This window comes from Galeopterus variegatus, unplaced genomic scaffold (assembly GCF_000696425.1).
Source record: "Galeopterus variegatus unplaced genomic scaffold, G_variegatus-3.0.2 Scaffold8027, whole genome shotgun sequence".
NCBI classification, from domain to species: Eukaryota; Metazoa; Chordata; class Mammalia; order Dermoptera; family Cynocephalidae; genus Galeopterus; species Galeopterus variegatus.
The window spans coordinates 49,524-62,273 of NW_007734138.1; the positions used below are offsets into that span (position 1 = coordinate 49,524).

At 39.5% G+C, this 12,750-nt stretch overlaps 1 protein-coding gene across 1 annotated transcript in view; it reads right to left on the bottom strand.

Annotated features, from left to right (window-relative positions):
• LOC103608110 (sodium/hydrogen exchanger 9-like) overlaps nt 1-12,750 on the bottom strand; it is a gene marked incomplete at both ends in the record, with an annotated part of 81,600 nt that overhangs the window by 46,350 nt on the left and 22,500 nt on the right. Inside the window, one exon of the mRNA XM_008592556.1 lies at nt 7,653-7,806. Within this exon, the coding sequence (XP_008590778.1) occupies nt 7,653-7,806 (154 nt within the window). The remainder of the gene's footprint in view (nt 1-7,652; nt 7,807-12,750) is intronic.

Below are 12,750 nucleotides of genomic sequence, written 5' to 3' on the forward strand. Positions count from 1 at the left end.
TGTGTGTGTGTGTGTGTGTGTGGCAATAAAGGTGTTTGGATAAGGAAAGGCTCATAGGTATATTTTGGGTACTGTTACAGCAATAGTTGTTGAGCATACACTGTGTGTACTAAATTCCTGTTAATCCTCATAACATTCTAAAGAAGTCAATATTATTATGATGATGCCAGTTTTACAGTTAAGAATGCTGAGGCAGAGAGAGGTTGAATTTATTGCTCACGGTCCCACAGCCAGTGAGGGATGGGAGCAGGGTTGGGACTCACACAGTCTAGCCCAGAGTGTGGCTGCGGGTCCATTACATTAACATACCAACAAAGCAAATTGTTAAACATGTGTGAGACTTTGGATGCTGGAAAGGAAAACGAACAGAACGCAATTAGATATTAAGAGAACCTAATTATATCTATTCCTTCATCATATTAAATTGACATTTCCTCACCTCATTAATAAAGGAAGTCTGTATGGAAGCAGGTATATTTAACTTTGCTATCATTTAAGATGAAAAGATATGACTAAGGACAATTCTCTCTTTATCATTGTGTACATTCCTATAATGACTGTTACTTAAAAACTTTGTAGCCAGTGGGTATGAATGATTTAAAAAAACCAAAAAAACATTCTCAGATGGCTTTGGGTCATAAACCAAAAATTGAATTTAAATATTTAACTAAAATATTGATAGTGGTGGCATTGCACTACTAAAAGTTACTCACTCTTCAATGGACCCCCGGTCAGTGTGTGTAAATTTTGTTTTTGTTTTTGGTTGAGTCAGGGAAGAGGCAGACAGCAGGATGGCTTGGGATCCTGGATGGGGCTGGGACATGGGAGTAAGGGTGACGCACTCCTATAATTCCTATCATTCTAAATTCCTATCATGCAGGAAGCAAACTTCCCCACTTGGCTAATTTAAGCTAGGGCTGGCTTTGTTTTAACTGCTTCAGATCAAAGAGAAAACCAGCACTAAAGAGTTTTTGTGCTGCATGATCAAGTCGGCCCGATCACTCATAATGGATGATGATTTCCTGTGTTTGCTTTTAACAGGCCTGTCTTGGTTATAAAAGTACATCTCTCTTTTTTTTTCCCAGAGGATTTATTAATCAAGGAAGATTTTGGCATCAAGAATAAGCTCATTTATTCAAAGTAGTAGAAGAACGCACTATTTCGGCATGTAGGCCTGGGCCTAGGCTGCCTGGGCTGGATTCTGGTTCTGCAGCCTACAGTGGTATGACCCTGGGCTGTTTTGCCAGGCCTCACCTACCTGGGCTTATGCTGCCTGGGCCGGATTCTGGTTCTGCAGCCTACAGTGGTATGACCCTGGGCTGTTTTGCCAGGCCTCACCTACCCTAGGAAGTAGCTACTATCAGCATCCCCATTTTATAGATGAGAGGCTGAGACTCAGGGAGCTTATGTGCCTAGCATTTTATTATCTAATATGTGGCACAGAGTAAATACTCAAAAAAAGCTGGCTGTCATTGCTGGAGTGTTTAGAGGCCAAAATCCGGAATCTGTAGAGGTCACCTTGTTGAGAGCACTTTCTAATGCCATCTGGGAGACAAGTTCTCTATTACTCTGGTATGGAAAGCTTTCCATACTGTGGTTTAGAGATTCTGAAGAGATGGGTCCAACATTCTTATGTGGGGATGCCCAGGAAAGGTGTGCACCATGGTGTGGGCTCCATGTGGTGCCTTACCCTAAACCAGGAACGGGGTTACCATCTAAAAGTTAATTACCTGGTGCCACTGCCAGTGAGCTCCGTTCTGTTGGTCTTTGATGTTTATTTGTGAGCATGTGTGATCATTTGGTTGATAATCCTGTTTACTGGCCTCAGTAGGGCAAAGCCTGACATCTTTGATCTCTTTTGTTTCCTGGCTAAGAGCAGATCTACTCCTTGGAGACTATGGGGTTGGGTTTTCCTCACCACCAGTATTAATGTATTCCACAGAAAGGAGGCGATCTGGATTCAAATCAAGAAACCATTCTGCTTTCTTTTACATGAAAACCTCCAAAGTAATGCTGGAGGAGTCTTTTCTATTTCTCTAGTATTTTAGGAAACAAAGGTCTGATTTATTTCAAATGCTGCATTAAAAATATTTTGTTATTATTTTTAAAAGAAAACAGCTTCAGGCTAAGAAATTCGATGGTGCTCAGGACAATACTTAATCAATGGAGAATTTGTTTCGTATATAAAGGTCATTCTGAGTTTCTGTAAGCATTGCTGGTTCAGAACCATTTCCCTCAAAGTGCAATTTATATTAGCACAATCAATTTCTACTTTATATAAAATACTTTATTTGCATCCTATTTTGGTAGTTCGTGGCTGAATGGAAAATTTTGTAGGAATTAAAAAAACAACTCAAATATATACCTAATAATTTAAGAGAAAACAATGTACAATCAAGAAGGGAAGGCTGTGTAAAGTGTATAAACAAGTCATTTTCCAAGCGAGGATGCTTGGGTTCATTTTCAGACCCTTCTTGATCCAACCAAGTAAGGAAAACCTTACTTGAGACCAACCAAAGTCCACAGTACAGAGAGCTCACTCGGTGGGTGTAATGGACAGCATTATGTCCCCCCAAAACTCACTGAAGCTTGAATTGTGTCCCCCAAGTTTTATGTATTAGAAACTTAGCCCCCACTATGACTGTTAAGAGGGTGGGAAATCCTATTATGGTAATTGAAAAGTGGAGCCTGGAGGAGGTGATTGGATTGTAGGACCGTGCAGTAGTGAGTAGACTAATAATGGTGGTCAGGGGCGTGGCTTGGAGGCCTTTAAAAGGAGAGTGAATGAGGAAGTTGTTCTTTTGCTCTCGCTCTGCTCTCTCTCTGCTTCCACCATCTTGCAATGTGAGACCCCTGGGTCACTGTCACCACCACCAGATGGACTTTGGACTTCCCAGCCTCAGAAACTGTAAGCAATACATTTCGTTTTCTTTATAAATCACCCAGTTCTGTGAATTTTGTTATAAGCAACTGAAATGGATTAAACCACTGAGAAAAAAGGAAGAAGGTAGACAGACAAACATACCAATAATAGCAAAGAGAACAGCACCAACACATGAGCCTAGATGGCCTCAGAAAGAGAAATGAGAACTGCCCTGTGTGTTCCCGGGTGTGTGTGTGTGTGTGTGTGTGTGTGTGTCTTTATATATTGTCCTGGGAAGGGGGTGTTTCGGCGGTGTTTCTCTATCCTAACTAAGGGGAGGAACATTCCTCTGTGAAGGAGGAGGTAGGGTAACTAAGGCCTAATGAGGTAGTGTCAGCTTCTGGTCATGTGCGGAAGTCACTTGCCTTAACCTTGTCTGTTACAGGTGAAAGGTGGTAATGGTGGCTGTCTGCACTTTTGTGCCTCCTTGCGCTCAGGTGCGACAGTGCGGCATGCTGACTGGCTGTGGCTCAGCTGTTGCCAGTGCATTAGGAGTCCATTAACTGCCAGGCAAAGAGGTGGCAGTGCTGATCCAGCCCGAACATTTATGAGTAGCTTCCCTGGGGCGTGTCTCTATCCTATTCCTGCCTCAATTTGACATCACATTTGCATTCCTGCCCTTTGGGTTTCCTCATTTGTGTCATTTTATGAAAGTTCCAATTTACTTATGTTCTGGTATTTTCGGGAAAGAGTGACATGAAAGTTGGTTAATGAGATGTGGTTCTGTAAACAAGCAAAGCCATGCTAAATATAGTCTAAATGATGGGCAGCTATGAGTTTAAAAGCTATAATGGAATTGAAAATTTCTTTGATGACATTATAAACTATGGCAGAGAAGTGTAGTGTGTGATGGTATCTCTGTAACATAGCTGAACCGAATTTATGTTATGTGCACGTGTGTGTGTGTTTGTATACACACATTTATGGTCCTGTTCTTCAATGTTTATTCTGTTATATCTTATTTCCCTCCTATTGATCAGTGCACAGTGACTCTTCCTCCTTAAATCAGCCTGTGCCTCTCTCTAGGTGATAAGGAATCTCTAATGCAGGCTCAGGCATGCCTGGCTCTGGTCATCCCCCATCAAATCTGTCAGTATTTAATATTAGCCTCATCTCTGCTAGGGGATAGGAAATCTAAACCAGCATTTCTCCAAGTGTGGTCCTGGGACCAGCAGCACCAGCATTTACCCCCCGTCAAATCTGTCAGTATTTAATATTAGCCTCATCTCTGCTAGAGGATAGGAAATCTAAACCAGCATTTCTCCAAGTGTGGTCCTGGGACCAGCAGCACCAGCATTTCCTGGTATGTGGTAAAAATTCTTATCAGAAGCGTAGGCTGGGGCTCAGCAATCTGGGTTTTAAGGAGCCCTCCAGGTGGTTCTGATGCTCACTCACGTGTGAGAGCCACTGGTCTTAGCTTTCTCTTGCTGCCCTGTGTCCTGTCTGCCTGGGTGCCCGCATATCTATGAACTTCAGTTTTTCCCCTTTAACTTCCTCATGGGTGGATCTCTGGCCTCTCTGACTGGTTTTCTGCCCTGATTTCAGATTGACACTTTAGTTCTCACCTGAGATTACCACCTGGCCCACTAGACTGGAGCCCTGTCAGCTCCTTTCCCTAAATACATCACAATGCTGCTGAGATAGGAGGTGCTCAGTTTCCCTGGGCTCAGGTTTCAGGACACACCTCTGGGCTTCAAGCCACTCCCCAGGGCATCAGGCCCCTCCGCAGGGCCCTCCCCTAGAGGGAAGTTACTGTTGCTAGGTAGACCTACTTTTGCCATGAACTCAGGAACATTGAGAACTCAGGGGGCTGGCTTATGCAAATCCAGTGGCTGGGCATGCTCAGTACTGAAGGGCTATATAACCCTCATAGCCAAGCATTCTCAGTGGAAGAGAGTTTACCCTTTGAATGACTTTCCACTAGGGGTCTTAAAGAGCACAGAATATTCTTCAATATGTCTGGTGCAAGTGATAGGATTTGACCAATGAACATGCTCCAAAAAGAGACCAACTGAACGTGTGCAGACTATGTTACATGTCTGGAAACCACCCCCTTAATTGAAAATTCATTAGATAGCAAAACTATAAAAGCCGAATTCCAGCCGAAGGTGGGGTTATTGCTCACTTTCCTGGGGCCCACCTGCACTTGGCTGGCTGAGGTGTGCATGATTTCTTTTTGTATCAAACTTACTTTTAGCAGGTGGCTGCTCACTCTTGAGCCAGCCTGAACTCTGTACTGAACTTTAAGTGTGTATTTCTTACTTTTGCATTAAACTTGGTGTGGGCCCTGCCCAGTCTCTGGAGCTAGGCTGCACTCTCTCTGTGGAACTTGTATTTCTTATCCAGCACATTAAAACTGTTCTCACTTTCTACCGTGACTCTGATCTTGAATTCTTTCCTGTGCTGGAGTCAAGAATCTGGTGAGAGGATGGATGGGTGGAGGCTGGCTACCAGGCCTCCCAGACCCTTCCTCCAGCACCACTACCTTTGTCCCTTTTTCCTTCTGGGCTGGTGGCCAAGTATAGCACCAAATCAGCTGGGCTATTTGGAGCCAATTTCCACTGGGGCATCTCCATGGCCTGGCAACCCCATGTTGTGCCCCTGGCAGGAGACCATAATAACACTGGCCGAGGTGGACCCGCCAGCCACCTGGCCCCTAGACATTGGTTGACATCCCCATCCTTCCCTGTCCTATCACCTGGATAACTGTCCTAACCTGTCGAAAGCCCCACTATTATACTCCCCTCTCCCTGCTGAACCAGATATCATGAGACCGCCTACGTTATGACACCTATTTGAAGTTAATGATGCCTTTGAAAAACTCTCCTGTAGGAGAGTTAGGTAAATGCTAGGATAAAACATGTTATTGATTTGGGGACAACCTCTTCATAGTAAAGAAAGAAATTGTAGCAAACAAGTTATATTTGATTACTTTAAGAAAATGTTGACATCCCTACTTTACGTTCTGAGTATTCTAATTTACCTGATAGGGTACTTAATACTTTCATCTTGTGAGACTGGTGTCCTCTAACTTTTGCTTTCCAAGCTCTATTTTTTCCATGCATGGATCCACCTGCTGAATTTTATTTTCCAGAAACCTGAACATACCACTGTCTTACAACCAGTTCACAGGGGACCCAGCGCGGTAGAGTTTAATGTAATATGTGTACTCATGCATAGGAGCCTACGGGTAACCACCGCTGTGCAAGAAATTGCAGGTCACATTTATATGCCTAGAAAATACTTCAACAAGCATTTTGAAACACCTTCTATTCACTTTTAGTCAAAGTGTTCAGCAAATCCACAGCACTTCAATAGGTCCTTTTTTCCTTGAATTTGGATTAATGCCTAGCCACTTGGCCCGGTTTAAGCATCAGCTTTCCTACACGAAACTTATGAGAACTGCTTCTGCTCCCTCTTTGTTAAATGGATAGACAACTATCAGTAAATGCCAAACAAAAACATCTATATTTGTGGTTATATTCATTTAATTTTTCATGAATTATTTATTCAGTGTCAGACACTATCCTAGGTGCTGGAATAACAGAGTCCTTGTGTGTAAGAATCTTCTCGGAAGTCCTTTTCCAGTCAGATGGATCTTCTCTTGTCAGATGAGGTAGGTATGGAATTGTCCTCACAGAGAATAGGTGGGGACCAGGGAGGGACTGCATGATCATCAAGATGTATGGATTTGAGAAAAGAAATGTCTTTGCCTAAAGCACTGTTGTTACTTTTGGGGTATGAAAATGAGGACTTGGGTCACAGAAACATTTAAATATAGACAACAACATTTTAAAATAGATTTAGACATTTTTGCAATGGGTACCAGCCATCTGTTTTTGTCAAACTGTCTGCTACCTGCAAACTTCAGGTTTATAGCAATCATCTTCCAGGCAGTGCTTACTGGAGGTCTCTGACCAGTCTTGACCCTCTTTACCTGTGAGAATGTATCTAACCTGTGTCCACAGCATCCCTCTGGCTAAACACCTGGCTCACTAACCAAATGTGCTTAAGCATTTCCTATGTTCCCATTTTTATCTTAAGTGCTGTGAGGAATTGAAAACAAAACGAATTCACTTTCTCCTTAGCATTAAAGCTTTTTCTGTATCAGTCATACTGGCTTGTGAGGATCTTGAGGATAAGACTTGTGTCTCACTTACTTTTGTCAACTCCATAGCATGTCACGCTGTACTCAATACACATTGTTGAATGAAAGAATTAATATTTGGATAAATCCCTATCTAGGGGCAGACTAAATAGACATCATCCTAGGGTTTCTAAGACTGTTGGAAACATCAGCTCAGGTGGTGCTAGATCATATTGTTTCACCTTGGGAGTGAAGGTCAACTTGACTCCAGGGAAAGTTAGTCATACTGGCTTGTGAGGATCTTGAGGATAAGACTTGTGTCTCACTTACTTTTGTCAACTCCATAGCATGTCACACTGTACTCAATACATATTGTTGAATGAAAGAATTAATATTTGGATAAATCCCTATCTAGGGGCAGACTAAATAGACATCATCCTAGGGTTTCTAAGACTGTTGGAAACGTCAGCTCAGTTGGTGCTAGATCATATTGTTTCACCTTGGGAGTGAAGGTCAACTTGACTCCAGGGAAAGTTAGGATACGGACCTGCCATTGTCCTCTTGACTGGGTCAGCAATACCAGAAATTGAACAGCACAGCCATGCCTCATAATGATTTCCTTTGCTAAACAGTGTCACTCACCTGATCTGAAGCCAAGTCAGCATGGGGGTCGTTCCTCCTCCAAACACCCAGACAGTGAAGAACACAAGGAGCAGTGTGGTGGTGAACATCATTTGTTTGGGCTGAGATTCTGTGTTCCGAATAGCTAAGGCAAAGGCGATCGCTCCTCGCAAACCTTGCAGGGAAAACCAAAAAAGAAAATAAATGTTTTGCATGTCTCATTCTCATTTGGATGTATTTATCTTTACAATTTGCTAACAGGATTACTTTTCCTAATTAAACTCTTTATTTTGATATAATTGCAGATTCACATGGAGTTGTAAGAAATATACAGAGAGATACTATATGCCTTTCCTCACTTTTCTCCCCAGCGATAACATCTTGCAAAACTACAGCACAATATCTCAACTGGAATATTGACATCAATACAGTCGAGATACACAATATTTTCATCATTACAAGGATCCCTCATCGTGTTGTCCTTTTATGTAACCACACGTACTTCCCACCCACACACTCCCTCAACACCTGATAACCAGTAATCTGTTCTCCATTTCTATGGTTTTGTCATTTCAAGAATGTTATGTAAATGGAATCATGCAGTACGTAGCCTTTTGGAATTACCTTTTTTCACCCAGTATGATTATTGGAATGTTCATCTCTGGTCATTTACTGTATCGTTGGCTTCTTCCTCTTTACTGCTGAGTAGTACCAAACTGTATGTACCATTTTACATTTCTACCGGTAATATGTCATCCAATTTCTCTGTATCTTTGCCAATTTGGTGTTGTCACTAGTTTTTATTTTGGTCATCCTGATATGTATGTGGGGTTAGTTTATTGTGATTTTAATTTGCATTTTCCTAAAGGCCAGTAGTATTGAACATTTTTTAATGTGCTTATTTGGTATCTGTATACCCTCTTCATGTGAAGTGGATCTGTGTGTCTTTCTAATTTTCTAAGTTGGGTTGTTGAATTTTTCGATTGTTGAATTTTGTGAGTTCTTTACATATTCTAGGTAATCATTGTCCTACTCTGTAGCTTGTGTTTTTATCCTCTTAAGAGAATCTTTTGCAGAGCAGGTTTTAATTTTCATGAAATCTAATTTGTTGATTTTTTCTTTTATGAATCATGCTTTTGGGGTCAAGTCTAAGAATTCTTGGCCTAACTCTAGATTCTAAACATTTCCCCTTGTTTTTTTCTAAATGTTTTATAGTTTTACATTTAAATTCATGATCATTTTGAGTTATTTTTTTGTATAAGGTGAGAGGTTTAGGTTGAGGTTCATTTTTTTACCCATGAATGTCTAAGTGTTCCATTGAATTGCTTTTGGATCTTTATTAAAAATCAATTGGGTATATTTGTGTGGGTCTATTTCTGAACTCTCTATTTTGTTCCATTGACCTATGTGTCTTTCCTTCTTCTGATAGTACACTGTCTTGATTATTGTAGCTATATGGTAAGCCTTAATATTGAGTAGAGTGATTCTTTCTACTTTATTTTTTGTTTTCAAAATTGTTTTAGCTATTCTAGCTCTTTTGCCTTTCCATAAAATTAAAGAATATTATTTTCTATATCTACAAAAAAATCCATTCTGGGAATAATTCCTTTTTAAAAATAGACTGTGTTAGACTACAAGGAAAACTAGGCTTGTGGACCACTGAAAATTAACAAATAATTAAATGACATTTAAAAATTACTTTAGACTGATTATATACTTTTACAAAGTCTATCATCTAAACTAACCTATTAAAACCTGGCTGTTTCTTGTTTTACCTTTTCTTCTTTAATAATAATATGCTAATTGAGTTTTTATGAATCCATACTAAGTATATTTACTACGGATATTAAAGATTAAATGCTAGAACATCAAATCAAATGTAATGACTGTAATAAAAATAGAAACAAACATAGACTTTGAAGAAGAGTAAATAAAAGCACAGGTAGTAAAGGAAAGGAGATAAAATGGAAGGTCTCTTGGGTAACCCAAGGCTTGCAAGACATTTATGGTCCCTGTTATACTGTGTAACAGGACAAATAAAGATTTATAATGACAGCAAATGTAAGTCAGAAAGGTATTGATTTGGTTATTTTTATAGAAAAGTTTAAATCACATAGATAAAATTTCAATGGCCCACTTTTTATAATATTTATAGTAGCATCTAGGTTTCTAAATTTCCAAATGTTTATTCATTCATTAAAGGAATTTTAAGAATTGGATGCAGGGTAGGATGAGGAAAACTATAACAATCCTGTTTTTTATTCCTAGGTCTCCGACTTACAATATAATGCTTCTTTCTTATCTCCATGCTGAGAATATGCAAGAGACAAGAGGCATAACACAAGATCCAGAGGACTGAACTAGAAAGACTTAATCCATTTTGCCTGAAAGAAGGGAGCTTCAGAAAGAGAGAACATGCACTCTGGTTATAAAATACCTTCAAGGAACAAAATGTAATGGAGGAAGGAAATTATTCTAAATCTCCATGTAGACATGGAAATGGCCTGAGGATAAGAAAGATAACATTTGAAGTAGATATTAATAAAAAAGTTCTTATATATCAGAAATTCTGAACACTTGAGATGACTGTACTCAAGAAGGAAAGTGTCCCCACCAGGGGTGTTCACGCATTCAGACCCAGCTGGGGACAAGAGAGTGGAAATATTATTAATAACTCGTAATACTGGGGACTTTTTAAATAACGTTATTTTCAGGAAATACAAATGGTGTCACTAGGAAATAGGAACTCAAGGAAACAGTCCACAGACTGCTGTATCTGGGGAGAAAATTTCTAGGTCAAGGTAAAGCTCCTAGCAGTGTTTAATCACGGTACAAGACTGGAGATAGGTGATCTTTGCATTTTCTCTTTTCCTCAAGCTCATGTTGCTAGAAATGTTCATAAAGTAGCATTACCCCGAATTAGATGATATCAGAGATATTAAGTGTCAGGAAATACAAATGGTGTCACTAGGAAATAGGAACTCAAGGAAACGGTCCACAGACTGCTGTATCTGGGGAGAAAATTTCTAGGTCAAGGTAAAGCTCCTAGCCATGTTTAATCACGGTACAAGACTGGAGATAGGAGGTGATCTTTGCATTTTCTCTTTTCCTCAAGCTCATATTGCTAGAAATGTTCATAAAGTAGCATTACCCCGAATTAGATGATATCAGAGATATTAAGTGATGAATCAGTCTCTGAATATTTGTTTTGATTTTTATGAAGATTTCATGGTTATTTTTTCCTTTGAGTTTTTTATGAGAAAGAAAAGATTACAAACTAGAATAAAAATTAAAACATGCTATATCGTGTTTACTATAAATTCTCATGCGGGATATTGAGGATAGGAAAGTAAGCAATCATTAATCTTCTTAAGTATGTTTAATAATGTATTGTTATCATGTTCAACTAGCATAACTATGCTCTTAAATCTAAATTATCTATACATGAGCAGTTCTTGGTTTAAAAATGCACTTAAAATATATCTGTTACTCTGACTTCTTAAAAATACATATCCCATCTATAAAAATCTCTTTATTTATAGGAGATGCAATATAGAGATCTCTAAAAATAATGGAAAAGTACAGCCACTGTCTTGTGGCAGGTTGAGAGACATTGCTAATTAGGGGCAAACTTCAAGAGGATGCCTTCTCACTATGATGGCCACCTAAAAAAACACAGAAAGAGGGTGTTTTGAAGAGAAGGGATCATCTGTCTGTAGCCCTGGTCACCTGTGGCACATATAGCACATGCCACATGGGGGGTGGCGTGATGGCACTGGAAACATGAGACTGAGAATAGGGAGGTTGCTGAGTGGGCAAAGTGAAGCTAATTTAGAACTCCAGAGAAGACGAGCTACTTATTGCCTACAACCTACGCATCCTTTATGACGCTACAAGTTACTTTTGATACATTTGGAACTTAGACAAATGTCAAATCAATGACCATTCATTGCTTCATTTAGTACATATGTATTGATTACCTCCAACATAGAGGCCCTGTGCACACTGATCCTGCCTTCTTAACACCATGGCTTTGGGCAATAGAAGATTTCAGGATTGAAACAAATTACTTAGGCTACCAGCAAAATACTAAAAATGGAAAATTAATATTGACAGGATTTTATTTTTAGCAAAACGTTTTTTCCAAAGAACATATACTATTTTGCTTGGACACTCAGGAAATACAGAACTTGTCAAAACTCACGTTAGGTTTTGTTTTATGAATACTTTGACTCTTTGGATTTACTTTTCTTTTTCTATTTGTTTTGGCTAACTAATCAAAATAATTCCATACTTTTGGATGTTGATAGACTATACTATTTCAATTTAAATGGGTTTACTTTGCAGAGATTTTGACATATTTCATATACCCAGTTGGAAAGTTAGTATCATCTTGGGGAATAAAGGAATTACCTGCAATTAAATGTGGTTTCATTTAAAATTGGCCTCTAAGGGATTCTTATGTTAATTATGTTGGTGTTCTGTTCATAACAATAGAAAACTATTGAACCAAGGAAGCTTTCTAGAAAGGACCCCTGCTGTACAAAATGTGCATCTTCCTGTTTATCTTTAAGGAGCAGAAGTGGAGCTTTTAATCAATTACAAATTTGCAAATGTGTTCTGGATGGGCGAAGGTCTGATATAGCTACACTTAAATCACAGGGATATAAGTACCTCTCAGGGCATCCTGATTTAAGGTGCAAAGCAATAGGGAGAAACTATAAATATTTCTTGAGCACTCACTATGTGCTAAGCTTTATCCAAGACTCAGTGAGAGAATGCAGTGATTTGTGCTCCTCTGTTGCAGTGCCCACGGTCCTATGAAAATGACTTTCTTAAAAGGTAAACTGTGATACACTGTGTCAGAGTTGCAAAAGAAGATGCTTTGAAAGTATAGTCTGATGAAGAAAAGGAAAGATTTCTATGCCTCATGAGGACCCATGCTAAGCTTTATCCAAGACTCAGTGAGAGAATGCAGTGATTCGTGCTCCTCTATTGCAGTGCCCACGGTCCTATGAAAATGACTTTCTTAAAAGGTAAACTGTGATACACTGTGTTAGAGTTGCAAAAGAAGATGCTTTGAAAGTATAGTCTGATGAAGAAAAGGAAAGATTTCTAT